Source organism: Pituophis catenifer, unplaced genomic scaffold (genome assembly GCF_029215685.1).
Source record: "Pituophis catenifer annectens isolate HBS135680 unplaced genomic scaffold, rPitCat1.0.hap2 SCAF_2, whole genome shotgun sequence".
Taxonomy (NCBI): Eukaryota; Metazoa; Chordata; class Lepidosauria; order Squamata; family Colubridae; genus Pituophis; species Pituophis catenifer.
Window position 1 is genome coordinate 39,986,651 of NW_027256882.1, and position 18,281 is coordinate 40,004,931.

The window sequence follows — 18,281 nt, forward strand, 5'->3', positions numbered from 1 at the left end:
TATGCTACTTTGAGTCTATAAAAAGGGAGGTTGATGAAATTGTAAAAGGGGAGTTAAGGGGTCTTGGGAGCTATTAAATCTTGCAGTTAGCTAGTTTATTTTAGCGAATGTTTGGTGAAATCTATGCCCTGTTTTTGTTCTGGGAAGTCGGGGGTGGGGGATGGTGAGGAGGGGTTGAAGATTGTGTTTAGAGATGGATTATGGATTAATTTTTTTTCTTTTCTTGATGATAGTTCGAATGATTGCTTATATTGTATACTTGTTTGATCATAAAATAAAAACTTTTTTTAAAAAAACAAAAACAAAAAACTCTCATTTAAAACCAATTTTAAAACCCCATCAAAAACCAAATTAAAATCCACAAAAGCTTCTTTAATTAATTTTTGTTGAAAGATTTCTTTCCCTCCAATATCAATACGATCGATAATCCGTGCACTTTGTTTTTTCCTCAATGTGTAAGCCAACCATCTGCCCGGTTTATTAGCGTTGCAAAATGTGTTATGCTTCGCGTATTGTAGGCTTGTTGCGACTTGTTCCGCCATAAGCATTTGAAATTGATCTTTCAAAAGTTTTATAGCACTTCGTATTCTTTCATCTGATGGGTTTTTAATAAGTAACTGTTCTTTATTCTTTATTTCCATTTCCAACTCAGATCTTTTCTTTTGTCGGAGCAGTCTATGTTTAGAATTCATATAGATAAGTACCCCTCTCATATAAGCTTTACTTGCGTCCCAAACAATTTCAATTGGGGTACCTTTATTCAAATTTATTTCAAAAAATTCTTTCAAATGCTTTTTAAGTTCTATTGTATTTTTTTCATATCTAAACAAGTTCTCATTTAATCTCCAAGAACGTCTCTCAACCTTATCCATCTCAATTTCTATCCATACAGGGCTATGGTCAGTCAAAGTTCTTGGAAAAATCTTTGTTCTTTTGGTCTTAACAAGTAGATCATTTGACAACAGAATAAAATCAATCCTAGAAAAGGATCTATGTCTATCAGAAAAGAAAGTGTAATCCAATTCATTTGGATTATGTATTCTCCAAACATCTTTTAATTCCATATCTTCTTTCATATCAAAAAAAGTCTGTGGTAGTCTAATTCTAGACTTTGCCAAGCTCTTTTTATCTAGTTTAGAATCAATTACTCCATTCCAGTCTCCCATAATTAAAATAGATCTATAGTCCCATTGCAATATTTTAGTATGTAACATCTTATAAAAATAGTCCTGTTGTTGGTTGGGAGCATAAATTCCAATCAAAAGAATTTGTCCATTTGCTGTAAGCAATTCAATTGCTACAAACCTACCATCTTGGTCTGCTTCTATAACTTTCGCTGTTAATTTTTTATTTACATAAATAACCACACCATTCTTTTTCTGCGAAGTTGAAGATATATAATGTGCTCCTAGTTTTGGATTTATCAAATATTTTTGATCTTGAGTTGTGATATGTGTTTCTTGTAAACATATTATATCATTATTAAATTGTTTCAAATATGTAAATAATTTCTTCCTTTTCTGTGCTGAATTCAACCCATTAACATTCCAAGATAGACATTTAAAGGTCATCAGCCTCTTTCTGTAGCGCGAAGCAAAATATTTGAAGTTCATCCGAGAGCTTCGATCTCGCTCCTCCCATAGCGCCACTCTCTTGTACGGTACTCTTAACTGCCTTCTTGTCTTGTCTTTCCTGTTGTTGTTGTTGCTTTTGTTTAAGTAGCTTGGATTGAGCTCTAGTTATATGTTGATCTTTAACTTCAGTCAACTGAATCAAATCCAAAATTGGAGAAGAATCCAACAAGGGCTCACTCAGAAAACCTCCTTCTGCACCTTGCACTATTTCTAATTCCTGCTTAGACTGTTCTTTCAATTGCCTCTCTTCACTCTCCTTAATCTCCAAAACTGTAGATGTACGTGGAGATGGTGTTCTTTCCTTAAGAATAGTACTATAAAAGTGTTGTGCCTTCTCCACGGTATTCAACCGATATCCTTCTCCCTTATATCTAAAAATTATCCCAGCTGGTGCGTCCCACCGGAAGGGTATCTGTAAGTTTTTCAATTCCTTAACAAGAAAACCAAATTCTTTTCTAGCTTTCAACATTTTAGGAGGTAATTCTTTAAAAATTTCAAGTCGTGAACCCCCCACTTGTACAGAAGTATGAAAAGATTTTTGCAGGATATCATTTCTAATTTCTCTGTCAGTAAAGTATATGACCACATCTCTGGGCAGTTGTCTTTGTCTGGCCACCCAAGAGTTCACTCTGTAAATTTTATCTATTTTATGAAATACCAAATCAGGATTAGCTTGTAAAATCTTAGCCAAGGCTTCAGAGCAAACTTGTCTCAAATCCTGTCTCTCCTCCTCTCGAATTCCCCGAAGCCGTATGGCAAATTCCATCACCCGGAATTGTATCATAACAATCTCATCTTCAATTCTCTGCATTTTATTATCAACTTCATCAGTTTTATAATCATTGTCTTTCATCTTAACATTAACTTCTGATTTAAGTTCTTCAACTTTAAAATCAACTTTCCCAATAAATTCTGCCAGGCCAGACGCCACTTCTGATATTTTTTTGGTCACCTTATTTTGATTCTGTTTCACCATGTCTTTAACTTCATTAATTTCCTGCATAAATTCCTGATGTGATTTTTGAAATTTATCATCTATCTCCTGTTGAGATTTTTGAAATTTATCATCCAAAGTTTTAGAAATAAATTCTTTTAAATCTCCCATATCAAAATCTTTTTTCTGAGTCTGTGTCTGTTGTGCAGGGGGAGGTTGCGTTTTATGTGTGGGAGATCCACCTCCTGTTGCCTTCACTTCCTGCTTCTTTGAGGCCATCCTGTCACGTAGGCTAGTTTTACTAAAAAGGGAAGTTCTTCTTCCTCTCCCACCTCCACAAAGACTTCTAAAAAAGTCCCCCAGATTTAATCAAATAAGAACCAAAGTAAAGCAAAGTCCAGTATTGAAAAAGGAGAAATTTCTCTCTTATTTCTCTTGTTGCAAGCGAAGCAACTTCGTATCAGTTTAGAAACTTTGTAACAAAGCAAGATGAGTTCAACAATCCACACTCGCCCGCTCGTTAACTCTGAGGCTAAGCGCCATGTTTTTACAGTTCACTTTCACTCATCCGCATTTTTTCACTCAGATTAGAAAGCCAAGAAAACTCTAATACTTGCGATTCCGAGTTTCAGGGTTCAAGTAACAGTATGCTGCTTATTAAGGCTGGTTCCTTTTCTTTCAATTAAAAGTTTCCTGTAGCCGGCTTGTTCTGCAGAAGCAGACTTGTCCCACGCCGCCCGGAGTTCCAGCAGGTTGAATGGGAGCCGCTCCTGTTCCCTCCCCAGAAACTATTCCCTGGGGGGGTTGCAGGGGCTCAACCTGGACCCTGCGATCTCTCTTCAAAAATCCTAAAGATTTTTGAAGTTTTCGAGCCGCTTCTTCGTCGCGAAGCGGCTCTACAAGCGGCGGGGCTGGCGGAGCTTCAAAAGGCACCGCCGCCGCCGAAGACAAGGAAAATTATAAATTATATGCCAAAGAAGAGGTGCAGAATGGACTTATAGAAAAATATTTAAATGATAAGAGAGTTACAAAAATTACCGATCAACAAAAGGAAAGAATGAATTATCCTATAACAGAGGAGGAGATAACAGCAGCAATTAAACAGCTAAAAACAGCCAAAGCTCCTGGCACGGATGGTTTGACTGCAGTGTATTATAAAACTTTACAAGCTGAAATGGTGGGACAACTTAGAGATTTATTTTGCAATATTCAACAAGGGGGTAAAATACCCCCATCTTGGACAACTGCTTATATATCTCTGATACCAAAAGAACAAGTTGGTCCTAAAAAACCAGAGAATTATAGACCAATATCTCTTTTGAATACAGACTATAAAATTTATGCGAAGGTATTAGCCAACAGGTTGATGCCAGTAATCCAAAAGGTGATTCATGAGGACCAAGCGGGATTTATTGAGGGTAGATATATGAAGGACAATGTAAGGCAAGTAATAGACTTATTGGAATATCTTGATAAGAATAAACAGATTCCTGCAGTGCTGGTTTTTTTGGATGCAGAGAAGGCCTTTGATAGAGTGGATTGGAATTTTCTACTAAAGACTTTAAAAAAGATGGGCTTTGGGGACCAATTTATACAGGCGATCTCAGCAATTTATCAAGAGCAAAAAGCACAGATTATTATTAATGGAAGTTTGACGACAGAGTTTAAAATTGAAAAAGGAACAAGACAGGGATGTCCGTTGTCCCCACTTTTATTTATTTTAACATTGGAAGTCTTGCTAAATACAATACGGGACTCTAAAATTTTGAAAGGCATAATGATAAGGCAAGAGGATTATAGAATAAAGGCATTTGCAGATGATCTGGTTGTTACCCTATCACAACCAATGGAATCAACAATCCTGATGAACGACATTATACAAGACTATGGTAGAGTTTCAGGTTTTAGACTGAATTCAAAAAAGACTAAAATGATAGTTAAAAATATGACACAAGATCGTAAACATGAGCTTGAAAGGAGGGCAGGTTTTGAAATTGTACCTAAGGTAAAATATCTTGGAGTTCAGGTTGCAGAATCAAACATGAAATTGTTTCAAAATAATTATGAGGTGTTGTGGCGAGAGGTTCAGAAGGATATGGAGACTTGGAAAAAGCTGCAACTGTCTCTACTTGGAAGAATAGCAGCAGTTAAGATGAACATTTTGCCAAGATTTCTGTTTTTGTTTCAAATGATTCCGGTGCTTAAAAGTGATAAACAACTGAAAGTTTGGCAGTCTGGTGTGAATAAGTTTGTCTGGAACGAGAAGAAGCCGAGAGTGAAATTGAAAATTATGCAAGATGTTCCAGAAAGAGGAGGTCTTAAACTCCCAAACCTACAGTTATATTATGATGCAGCAGCTTTAACTTTAACAAGTGATTGGTTTGGAAGTAAAAAGACTGGAATATTGAAAGCAGAAAGTTTCAACCTTGAACTTGGATGGCATGCCTACTTATTCTACGATGACAAAGTTGATAAAGTATTTAAAAGTCATATACTTAGAGACTCTTTGATGAGAGTTTGGAAGAAGCACCGACTCAAATGGGATTACAAAATACCGCTATGGCTGGATCTTGGTCATACTTTGTGGAATACAAATATAATGTCACTCGGGGGGTTTTTATACAAAGAGGTTCTTTTTACAGATGCGGGCAGATGGCAGCTGAAGACATTACAGACACTGTTGGATGAAGGGCTTAATCTAACTTGGTTACAATATAATCAATTACAATTGAGATGGAAAGAGGACCAAAAAACTGGTATTATGCTGCATGAGGAAGAATTGGTTAGACATATAAGAGAGAAAGGTCCAATGCATATCAAAAGGCTTTATAATGTTTTGCTAGAAAGAGATTCAGAAACTGAATTAGTTAAAGACTGTATGATTAAGTGGGCACAGAATTTTGAAGAACCAGTGATGCTGGAAACATGGGAAAAAATTTGGGTTCAGAATGTTAAATTTACACAGTCGCAAAACCTGAGAGAAAATTTTTATAAAATGTTTTATAGATGGCATTTAGATCCCAAAAAGTTGTCATGTATGTACCCTAATGTTCAGCCAAAATGTTGGAGATGTGAATGTTTAGATGCCACGTATTATCATGTTTGGTGGACCTGTAGGAAAGTTAAGGCTTTTTGGATAAAAATTTGGTGGGTCATGCAGAATGTTTTGAGGAAAAAAATTCAATTTTCTCCACAGTTGTTTTTATTGGGTATAGTTAAGGGTTTTACACGGGGTGAGATAAAACTGATATTGTATATGATAACAGCAGCAAGATTGTTGATAGGTAAATATTGGAAGAATGAAGCTTTACCCACTATCGAGGAATGGACTTTGAAGATGGCTAGTTTTGCTGAGATGGCGAAGATTTCAGCATATTTAAAAGACTGTTCACAAGAGACTTATGAATGGGAATGGAAAAGGTGGATAGAATATGTTCAGAACAAATACCAAACTAGAAAGTATCAAATAGCTTTTATTTGAAAATAATGTATTAGAAATATTTTAATGTATTAGAAATATTTTAATGTAAAGAGATAAAGAGGAAAAATTATACAGGGGGAGGGATGGGTTTAAGCTTGTTTACTAGTGTTACTAGTTATGAGTATATAATAGGGAAGTCTGGGGGGGGAGGGTTAGGGAGGGTTAGGGAGGGTTTGGGGAGGGAGGTGGGGGGGTGAAAAAAGGGGTGAAAATCTAATTGTAAAACTTTTGCAATAAAAAAAAAAAAAACCAAATTAAAATCATTTATCCCATCAGAGTGGCTTGCTGGAATAAGAGGGTCTTCACTGCACGACAGAAGGCGCGGAGGTCGGGAATCCTTCGTATGTCCGGGGGCAATTCATTCCAGAGGGCAGGGCCCCCCACAGAGAAGGCTCTCCCCCTGGGGGTCACCAGTCTACATTGTTTGGCTGACGGCACCCTGAGGAGGCCATCTCTGTGTGAGCGTACCAGTCGGTGGGAGGCAATCGGTGGCAGAATGCGGTCTTGTAGATAGCCAAGTTGTTTTTTTTCTAAAAACGGTTTAAAATATGGTCTTTTATAGAAAATAAGAAAATGTGAATGGAGCTTTGAATATTAACAGGAATTGTTTATAGCTTTTATGATTATTTTTAAAGCGGGAAAGATCATTACAGAAAAACTATAAAAACGTGAAGATTTTGAAAGAAAATTTTAAAATATTAATAAGAGTTTTAATGGTTATAGAAAATTGATTTGAAAGTGGTTTAAAATGTTGTTTTTCATAGTAAATAAGAGAATGGAAATGAATTTTTGAATACTAATAAGATTTGTTTTTAGATTTTATAATTATGGCAAATTGGTGTTTCAAAATGGATTAAAATGTTGCTTTATATAGAAAAACAAGGAACAAATATGAAATGGGAAAAATTTAAATAAAATTAATAGTTTAGGAGAGAGTAGGAGAGAAGATATATATTAAGATGCATTATTAGATTAAATTGGCAAGGAAGTATGATTTTGGGGATCAGATGATTAAAGCTAAACTGTGAATTAGTTACACATAAGGTTAGAATTGAAGCATCCCTGGAGAATAGATGATTAGGCTGTGAACCAGCCAAAAATAAACCTAGGAGGAGTGGAGGAGAGAAATGTTGGGGACCAGTTAGAGCCAAACTGTGAACCAGTTAAATATGAGGTAAGGAGTGGAGGAAAGCACCACTGGAAAACAGCTGAAAAGCCGTTATCCAGCTAAAAATAAACCTAGGAGGAGTGAAGGAGAAAATGTTGGAAAGTAGTTAAAGCCAAACTGTGATCCAGCTAACAAATAAGGTTAGGAGTGGAGGAATATCCCTGGAAACCAGCTATTAAGCTGCAATCCAGCCAAAATAAAACTAGGAGGAGTGAAGGAGATAGCTTTGAAGAATTAGTTATTGATTATGATATGTTTTTAAGAGAGGAATGAAATATTATATGTTGATTATTAGATGTGATTTAAAAGAAATTGACTTGATTTGGGTCTTTGAAGTAAGGAGAATATATGAAATACTGATTGTTAAAACGATAAATGAATATCATAAAGAGCTGTTTAGATTTGAAGTTTAAGATTTAGGGTGATTACACAATAGAATGTTAAATGTTAGAATAAAATGTTAGATTGAATGACAAAAATTGGGTTCAGACTTGTTCTGTTTCTTTTTTTCTTCTTTTTTTTTTAAGATGTTAATTGATGAAATTTGGAATTTATACTTATTTTATACCGGATCAAACCCTTCCTCTAAAAAGATGCTGTTTTATGTTTTATGTTAAAAATAAATAAAAAATATTCAAAAGAAAAAAAAAATTCCACTCCTGGTTCTCCAGAACCTGTGGATTTCACCCCTGCTATCTATCTATCTACCTACAGTACCTACCTACCTATGGTCCCTGGAACAAATCAATTTTTCTTCTTCTCCTTTTTGCAGCATCCTGCAAAACATGCAAGAACATTCAAGAACATGCCCAGACACGTCCATACTAAAATCTATATTGCTGAACTTTCAGAGCTGACATACCTCTCTCTCTCTCTCTCTCTCTCTCTCTCTCTCTCCTTCTGAAACTTAATGCACTTTTGATGTAAATGACTTGTAAAACTTATTAGAATTACTTCCTCTTTCTGTGGTCACACTTGCTCCATTATTTCATTACGTTTATTTTATAGCGGTCCCCTGCAGCAGACTGTGAATGCCTGGTTCCCTGCCTCATGAAACAAAGTTCAACTGGCAAGGTCCAGGAAGAGGACTTTGTCTCCACCCAATGGGGAGGTGGCCCCCATCCTCCGGGCCTGCCCAAATTTTGGGATATAATAAAATACCTCCTCCTGCCTCCGAAACGATGCACTAAGGACGAGAGAGAGGCAGTGACACTGCTGGCTTCATGTCTCGGGTTATAACACTACACCGAAATGACTCTCTCTTCTTAACAATGGGAGATAACAGCGCATAAGCAATTAAAAGCACATAACCACAAAGTGTTCTTACTTTTCCGTGGTAATGAAGCAGGTGGCATCTCCGTTGCACTGGAACTCTCTGCAATAAAAACGCAGGAGGAGTCGGGGTTGCTTTCCCTGGTCCTGCCCGAATGCCTTGAAGGAGAAGACATACCGGTAGTATCGGCTCGATCTACAGCTCGCTCAATCCGCAAAGAAGACACACTTCCTCGTTTTACTACAAATTAAGCCCTCTCCCCCTCCCCTCCCTCTCTTGCGGATTGGCTGGAAATATGAGAATTTCCCGAGATTGATGGTCAATGAGTCATGGTTTAAGTCAGTACAAAGGAAGTGTAGAGGTGTTCATTTAGGTCCTGTAATTTGGTCTTTTGGTGTTTGCTAATTTGGCTGGGAGAAGGGGAACACACGTTAAGCCACGGTTAGTTAAGTCTTCATCCCCAAGGAATGGGTAGGTTACAGGGAAACAGCATCCTGAGTCACACGGAGCTGTCGTGGAAAAATATTCCACAATTGATCCCCATTGAGGATTACATTTCTGACCTACCAAAGAAATAAATGCCCTTGGCTAAAGAGTCGCTGAAGACTTCTTGTTTTACTCTCTCCATACGGGTTTGCCAGACAGAAGCTTTTGGATATACCGTAAATACGCTTTTGGCTCGAGTTATTTTGGATACTGTTCACCAAAGCTCAGTTGTTGGGATGAAGAGGTCTGGCGAGGGCTGACGCAGTAAAGAAATGACTCATTGAAATTATAAGTTCCTGCCTGGGTGTCCGCTTTAGGTTTTTTAGGTGCTGAATTTATGACTAGGGAAAGGGATATGAACCTAATTTCTAGTCAGGAGTTGGGTTTCTCCTGTGATGTGTGAGGATTGGTATTTGTGGGTGTTGTTATATGGAAAGCTTCTTCTTCTTCTTCTTCTTCTTCTTCTTCTTCTTCTTCTTCTTCTTCTTCTTCTTCTTCTTCTTCTTCTTCTTCTTCTTCTTCTTCTTCTTTTCTTCTTCTTCTTCTTCTTCTTCCACCATATCTGTCATCAGACATTGGCGATCATGTTGGCAATCCTATTTCTGTCAAGAGCCGCATGAAAAAGTGCTGCTGAGTTTTGTCCAAACCAGTCTCTTAGATTTTGAAGCCATGGTGTTCTTCTTCTGCCTGGACCTCGTTTGCCTTCAATCTTTCCCTGGAGGATTAAGTGAAGGATGCCGTATTTTTCTGGGTGTCGCATCACGTGTTCAATTAACCTAGCCTTCAGATTCTCTGACAGGCTGTCATCCTTCTTAGCTTTTGAAGATCAGTTCAGATTCTCAATTGAATCCAAGCCTTTTGACATAAGGTGGATAAGGGAATGTCCTTGACTTCCAACCATTCATTTAACGACCTTTCAAAGTCGCAACGGTACTGAAAAAAGTGAGTTATGACCGCTTTTCACACTTACGACCATTGCAGCAGCATCCCCGTGGCCGCATGATCAAAATTTGGACGGTTGGCAAGTGATTAATATTTAGAAATGGTTGCAGGGTCACATGATCCTCTTTTGCCACCGTCTGACAAGGAAGTCAGTAGGGAAGCCAGATTCACTTAACAACCGTGTTACCAACTTAGCAACTGCAGCAGTGGTGAAATATAAATTTGTTACTACCGGTTCTGTGGGTGTGGCTTGGTGGTGGTGGTGGGTAATATGACTGAGTGGGCGTGGCCAACTTTTTTTTTTACTTTTAAAACCATTTTTTCTACAACCTCTTCGGCTGAAGTGGTTGTTAAAAAAATGCTTTTAAAGCCTCTGACAATCCCAGCTGACTTGCCTTATCAGCAGAGGCTTTTTTTTCTTTTTAAAAACATTTTTTCTATAACCTCTTCGGCTGAAGAGGTTGTAGAAAAAATGCTTTTAAAAGCCTCTGATGATCCCAGCAGAGCCTCGCAATCATCAGAGGCTTTTTTTTTTCACTTTTAAAAACCTTTTTTCGGCCAAAGAGGTTGTAGAAAAAAATGCTTTTAAAAATTAAAAAAAGCCTCTGATGATTGTGCGGCTCAGCTAGGCAATCGGGGGTGGGGGCAGAGATTTTTGTTATTGGTTCTCCGAACCACCCGCCTCCATCGCTACCGGATCGAGCAATCCAGTCCGAACTGGGAGCATTTCACCCCTTAACTGCAGCGATTCACTTAACAACCATAGCAAGAAAGGTCATAACAGGGCAAAATTCAATTAACACTGTCACACTTGGACTCAATTGTGGTTGTAAGTTGAGGACTACGGCTATAGGGGAAGAGTGCAGCCAGTTGGGACTCAGGGTCCTGTTGTGGAACCAGGTTACCACATCCATCCAGCAGGGAGTGGTCAAAGAAGAGTGGGCATACTGTGCACAGGAAAATGGACAATACACTGAACATTGATCAAGGGAGGAGAGAGGTGGTTGCAATGGGGCTCCTTTTGATGCCTTGAAGACAGCGTAACAATATAAAATGATGAAGAGTGTCTAAGCTGCCCCTCTCATTGCTGGCTTCCTTGCAAAACTCACAAACTACAGGTAGTCCTCAACTTACAACAGTTCATTTAGTGGCCATTCAAAGTTACAACAGTGCTGGAAAAAGTGAATTATGACCACTTTTCACATTTACGACCATTGCAGCATCCCCGTGGTCGCATGATCCAAATTCAGATGCTTGGCAAGTGGTCCATATTTATGACGGTCGCAGTGTCCCAGGGACATGGGATCCCCTTTTGTGACCACCAGACAAGCAAAATCAATGGGGAATCCAGATTCACTTAACAACCCTGTTACTAATTTAATAAATGCAATCATTCACGTAACAACTGCAACAGGAAAAGTCGTAAAATGGGGTAATTTGTTACTCACGTAACAAATGTTTCACTTAACAACAGTAATTTTGGGCTCCATTGTGGTTGTAACTTGAGGACTACATGTACAGACATGCAACAGAAAACCCCTGGCAATGATAGCATTATGAAGGTTTCACTGTCTTGTGCTAAATACAGCGAATGTCATCTTATACCAAAAAGGACAAATGTAACCAACCAAATGTAAACATTTGTGTTTATTGTGAAAGAAATCGCATAGATTGACATGTTGTAGACAACAAGCATTTTGTGTAAAGTTCTGAACTAACGATTACCCAGGGCACTTGATTTGGATCTCTGTCCCAAGTGTGTGGCTTTCTATTTTTGCCAAAATAAACAGCTGAAAGTTGCCTTCCTCGTTCCAATATGACCTATTGGGCCCCTCGAGAAAACAGAAACCAGTTCAGACTCCGGCTAACAGTTTTGACTCAAGGCTGCTGGGGACAGTCTGAGTGCAAACTGAGTGAAATCAGTGACTTTTGTGTCCTGTGAGCCACAAGTCACTCTGGTGATGGTTCAAAGGACTACGCTCTTCACTCCTTCATCTGTGGGACCCTACTATTTCCAAAGGGACAAGGATGACCTGACTCCAGTCTTGTGTCCTTTGGGAGGGGGGAGCCATAGGAGAGCAGAGTGGGAGTAGGAGACTCTCAGTCACACAGGCTCTTCCACCAGTAACATCTCCTCCCATTGGAGAAGGAGCTATAATTAGTTCAGATGGACCAGGTCAGGTATTAAAGCAGGTGTTTCTGAGCATTGGGGGGGGGGGAGGAGGGAAAATTATCTAAGCTGCAGACAATGGGAAAAAAACAGGAAAAGCATGCAGAAATGAAAATTGGGCCAGGGGTTACCATCCCAGGAGCAGTGGGACTGTTTCTTCCCTGACTCCTTAGCTCAAGCTTATTTAAAGGAAAATTCCTGCAGGCTCAGAATGCCAGAAATCTTTCAGTTCAACTTGGAATGGGTAAGAAAGCAGCTGTTGTTTGTTTAACTATAGAAATTGGCAGGGATTTTGCCAAGTGTAACATGACCTTGAGACCTTTTCCTGGAAATCTCTCCAAGAAGCAAAATTAGCCCTATTAAGGAAGAAGCGTCATTGTTCAGAGTTCCGGTGATGCAATTTACACCAAGCACTGGAAGAATTTTAAAGCATGCGCAGCTCAATACTAGGAATGAAAAAGATCTCAAAGCTAAAGCATTTTCTTTTTGTGAATAAATTCATCACTGATATTTGCATTTTTCTTCCTCTAAATATCGCTCAAGGTGGAGTAATAAGTTAATTGGAAACAATTGCAAGACTGTAATTTGAAACCATCGAAGATTTGTTATCCACGTACCACTACAGTTCTACCATGCCATTACAATAATCTATCTTTAGGAATGTGAGGGATACAAAAATATATAATTGAATCGTTTGCTTGAATTCCATATGAACATTTCTGCCTCTATATCAGGGCCATCTGCTTCTGCCGACTGTGAGAAGAATCTGTGTCCCAGCAGGGCTGATAAGATTGTGTTAAGAGGCAGGAAAATGGGGGTTTATTTTGTTACAGTCAATGTTAGGGCACCATCTGTTGGTGCTTGTGCAGATTTGAATCCATTGACAGAACTATGGATTTGAGTTGTTGCATGACTGCTTCTGCTATTAGGCCCGATATGGGTGATCCGATTCCTTCAGTGGTGGGTTGTTACCAGTTCTCTCCGGTTCTTGCGAACCGGTAGCGGAAATTTTGAGTATTCGGAGAACCGGTGGGGCCAGTCAGAATTTTTACTACCGGTTCTCTGAACTACTCAAAATTTCTGCTACCGGTTCTCCAGAACTGGCCAGAACCTGCTGAAACCCACCTCTAGGAAGGGAGGCAGGCAGGCAGGCAGGAAAGAAGGAAGAGATGCAATCACTCCTAAATAGTTTTATTTGCTCAGTGAGTACTTTATAGTTCAGTTTCTTTTCATCAGAGTCAGACTGACATTTTAGTTGACTCAAGAGGAAAACTATTGAGTTTGGAAATTAAAAAACAAAAGAAAAATCTTAGCAATTTAGAAATTTGTATATTTCATTTAGGGATTTCAGCTCAAGGAGAACCATCAGCATCCAGATTTCTCTCTACCTTCCTTTGGTAAAACAGATGAATGCTGATGAATTTTGTTTCTCTTCCTTTTCTTCATGCAGCTCGTGTCAAGACAATCAAACAGAAATTATGGTCAACTTGTGAAAAACACAAAAAGGCAATAATTGGAACTTCGTTTCTCACTTCATCCTTGGCTGCCTCCTCTTTTTCCTGAGTAAGGAATATGGACTCTAATACTTTTCCCTTGAAGTGCTGCTTCTCACGTGACTTCATGAAGCTGAATGACCTCTGCCCTTAGATCAGAATCATAGAGTTGGCCTTGCCAGGGTTTTTATGTACTGTAATCCCCTTCATCCATTACAGGAAACTTCAGTTCCTATGTTTTAAAGATGTCTCAGTTTTTGAAAAGTAAAATCAATAAACATGCATTTCTTTATTTAGTGATTTCCTGGCAGAAGCAGTAAACGTGAAGCAGGTGGACCAAATCTGAGACAGGTTGACCAAATTAATTGGGAAAATCCCAGAAAAAGATTCATGGCTGAATAAGTGGATTTGAATCTGGTTTCTTGGATTCCAATCCAGCATGCAAATCACTGCTCAGATCCATTGTCTCTCTTAATCTGAGGATTACAAAACAGAGGCTGCTAGATGGTCTTCTCATCCAGATGGGTTATGTTAGAACAAGTTCTAATTCAGCCCACCGTAGCCATAAGAACAGGACTGGATAAGTTAGCATCTATTCTTTCCATCTTTCTTTGTTGTAGGAACATTACTGCCATTGAGCTGCCAACAGGATGCCATTGATTGTCCACCTGACTGGATTACACATCAGGGACACTGCTACAAATTTTCAGGAGAAAATTGAAAATTGAATATTCTCCAGGTTCCAAAATCTGCCTGTTTCACTAAACAAAATCTGTTGACATAGCAAATTTAAAATAAAATAAAATAATATGGGTCCTAACATCATTGAAATAAGTCTGCTTCTTTCATTTTTTACTGCTTAGAAACTTGAAATCATAACGATCTCCAAATGCTTAAACCCAGTGAATTTCAGAGGCTAGAATCAGGAACCCAAAAGTAAAATTTTGTATAAAAGGTTTAAACTTTACTTCAAAAAACTTAACAAGGGTCTCCCATTTTGCCCCCCCCCGAACTATTAGCTATATGTTTTATTAGGGTTAATTATTATTCAAAGTATAGTTTTAGTAATTTTAGCCTATATGTAAATTCAGAAATTTCACTGGGAATCTAGCAATGCAAGGTTTTAACATGCACATTTTTAAAAGGATTTTACCAGAATGTTCACAAGACACCACGTCTTTTGGATCGGCCTCAAGAGAGAACCTGATCAGCCCTGGAAGTGGCTAGATGGAGAAAATTCAAGGTGAGTCTTCCCCTTTTCCTTTCAGTTGGCAGGAGTGGCAAGTAAAATCCTTCCACTGAAGCTCTCCCCAGCTCAGGACTGATCCCAGAAAGAATCTTCTGGCTGCCAGGATTCAGGCGTTGCTCCCTAAAAAGATTTGGCCCTACTGATGTAACTCAAAATGCATTACGGGTAGTCCTCGACTTGGAGCAATTCATTTAGTAACGATTTAAAATTTTAACCACTGAAAAAAATGACTTACGATTGATCCTCCCCGTACAACCATTGTAGCATTCCCATAATTACATGATCAAAATTTGGGTACTTGGCAACTGGCATGTATTTATTTATTGGGAAAAATTATGTGGTGCTCATGGTGATTTTGGCAGTTTACAGAAATAAAACAATGCTAAACCCAATAAACCCCCACCCTCCTAGTGACCACAATCAAACCAACGACATGATCAGCTCCATATCACCCTGGGGCCCCCAGGTCTCTTGGCAGAGCAGGTACAATGGTTGCAGCATCCTAGGGCCATGTGATTGTCATTTGCAACCTTCCCAAGAAACAAAGTCAACAAGGAAAGCTGGATATTCTTAAAATCATTTGATTCATGCAACAACTGCAATGATTCGCTTAACAACTGTGGTTAAAAAAAAGGTTATAAAATTGGACACAACGCACTTAACAATTCCTTTGCTTAGCAATGGAAATTCCAGTCTAAATTGTGGTTGCAAGTCAAGGACTGCCTGTACAAGTAGCTTGGTCAGAATTCCACTTGGAACTGAGCCCGGAATGCTGAGCGGCTGGCATGCAGATGTACTGTACACTCAACACTTCCAAATAGACAAATTGGGAAACAATCTGTAGAATCACCTTTGAGAAGGCAAGACTCAGTTAGATGAGCCTTCATCCAGTACCTGGATGAAGCTGTCTATCTAGATCCATACCAGTCGGGCTTCAGGCCAGGATACAGCATGGAAACGGCATTGGTCGCATTGGTTGATGATCTCTGGAGGGCTCGGGACAGGGGTTGCTCCTCTGTCCTGGTCCTATTAGATCTCTCAGCGGCTTTTGATACCATCGACCATGGTATCATGCTGCGCTGGTTGGAGGGGTTAGGAATGGGGGGGCACCGTGTTGCGGTGGTTCTCCTCCTTCCTCTCTGACCGTACGCAGTCTGTGTTGGCAGGGGGACAGAGGTCGACCTTGAGGTGCCTTGTTTGTGGGGTGCTGCAAGGGTTGGTCCTCTCGCCTCTCCTGTTCAACATTTATGTGAAGCCACTGGGCGAGATCATCCGTGGTTTTGGGGTGAAGATCCATCAGTACGCTGATGATACTCAGATGTACATCTCCACCCCTGACCACCCCAATGATGCCCTTGATGTGATGTCCCGATGCCTGGAGGCCGTGCGGATCTGGATGGGGAGAAACAAGCTCAGATTCAACCCCTCCAAGACCGAGTGGCTGTGGTTCCCGGCGTCCCGATATAGCCAGCTGGTTCCATTGCTGACTATTGGGGGTGAGACCTTGACCTCGGAGAGGGTTCACAATTTGGGTGCCCTCCTGGATACACGGCTGTCTTTAGAAGATCACATAACGGCTGTGGCCAGGGGGGCTTTTTATCAGGTTCGTCTGATTTACCAGTTGCATCCCTTTCTGGACCGAGACGCCTTGCACACGGTCACCCATGCCCTCGTCACTTCCCGTCTGGACTACTGTAATGTTCTCTACCTGGGGCTCCCCTTGAAGAGCACTCGGAGGCTCCAACTGGTCCAGAATGCAGCCGCGCGGGCGATTATGGGAGCGACACGGCGCGCACCCATGTAACACCTTTCCTGCGCGAGCTGCACTGCCTCCCGGTGGTCTTCCGGGTGCAATTCAAGGTGTTGGTTACCATCTTTAAAGCGCTCCATGGCTTAGGACCCGGATACTTACGAGACCGCCTTCTGCCACCAATGGCCTCCCACCGGCCAATACGCTCCCACAGAGAGGGACTCCTCAGGGTGCCGTCAAACAATGTCAACTGGAAACCCCCAGGAGGAGAGCCTTCTCTGTGGGGGCTCCCGCCCTCTGGAATGAATTGCCCCCGGAGATACGTATGATCCCCGACCTACGTACCTTTCGCCGTGCCCTTAAGACCTTACTGTTCCAACAGGTTGGGCTGGCTAAATAAATGAATTTTAAGGGGTGTTTTAGTTTTTGAGTTTTTAATTTAGGGCCAAATTATTTAATAGGTTTTAAACTGTTTTTAAATTTTGTGATATATGTTGTTTTACTGTGGCTGTGCACCACCCTGAGTCCCTTGGGAGAAGGGCGGTATAAAAATATAAATAATAAATAAATAAATAAATAAAATGAACTGTAAGCTCAGGACCCCTTTGGTACTGCTAGGTGGGAGATACTCCCCATTGCCTAATTTCTGCTTCTTTTGCAGGTTGGAAATCATGGGAAATACAGGAGATTGTGCATTTTTGAACGATGATGCCATAGCCGGCTCAGCAAGATGCAACACTGAACACCGCTACATCTGCAAAAAAAAATGATCCAAGGATATTATGTAAGAGAATCATATGTTCCCCATCTCCCCCCATCCACACTTCATCAGTATTCTATAGAGACTGAACACTGAATGCTATTAATATTTTGGATCCTTCTGAGTAACCTTTGGACTGCCTTAGGAGAGTAAGAGAGAGGATGTAGTGGCAATGAGGAAGAACTACCGGTGTTATTTTGAGGAGTTAGGGACATATTTTGATTTTTCTTTCATATAAAGAAAAGTCTCAAAGTTAAGAGCCCTGTTCTTCTATAACCCCCATCCCCACCTCTTTGCTCCCTCTCTGCTTCTCCCAAGTTTCTGGAAATGCCCAGCTGGGCTCATAGGTTTACCAGCAAATATTTGCCCTGGGTGGGCTAGATCATGCCACACGCCTGTCAGGAGCAACTGACCCTCTGCCTTTGCCCCGTGATTTCTTGGTCAAAGCCGCCTCTCCCCACCATTTGCCAGGGTTCCCATGTGGCAGGGCTGGCATCGATGCTGCCCTCTGGGTGTGCCAAGCCTTGCCCCCTCGGCATCAAAAGCCTGGGGTGACATTGCTGAGTGCCGCCACTCCCTCTGGCAATTTTTGTTTGGCGTTCTGGGCTTCAATCCTGCCCGGGTGCTGAGCAGCAAGAAAGGCTGTGCTTGTTCTTTGTTCATTGATTGGGAAGTGCCTGGACCTGCCCTCTCCCCTTGGCTCTGTCTGGACGGAGGGCTACATTTTAATTTTATTTTAATTTGCTGGATGAAACCCTTGCCATCTCCTTTGGAAGGCCAAGCAGTTGAATTCACTGCCTTAATTCATGTTTGATGTATTGCCAGAAACAAAACTGTTAATACCTTCACTGACACTATAAATGTTTTTGTTTGCTTTGCTCCGGATGCCTTAAGGAAGCTGAAAAACTTACCTCAGGCTGCCAGATTACTCACCCAGACCT

General features: G+C 40.3%; 1 protein-coding gene and 1 pseudogene across 1 annotated transcript in view; one reads left to right on the forward strand and one right to left on the reverse strand.

Annotated features, from left to right (window-relative positions):
- LOC139310156 (C-type lectin domain family 2 member B-like) overlaps positions 1-18,281 on the reverse strand; it is a 61,029-nt gene that overhangs the window by 8,677 nt on the left and 34,071 nt on the right. Inside the window, exon 5 of the mRNA XM_070934317.1 lies at positions 11,728-11,739. Within this exon, the coding sequence (XP_070790418.1) occupies positions 11,728-11,739 (12 nt within the window). The remainder of the gene's footprint in view (positions 1-11,727; positions 11,740-18,281) is intronic.
- On the forward strand, positions 12,329-17,350 carry LOC139313474 (C-type lectin domain family 2 member D-like; annotated as a pseudogene).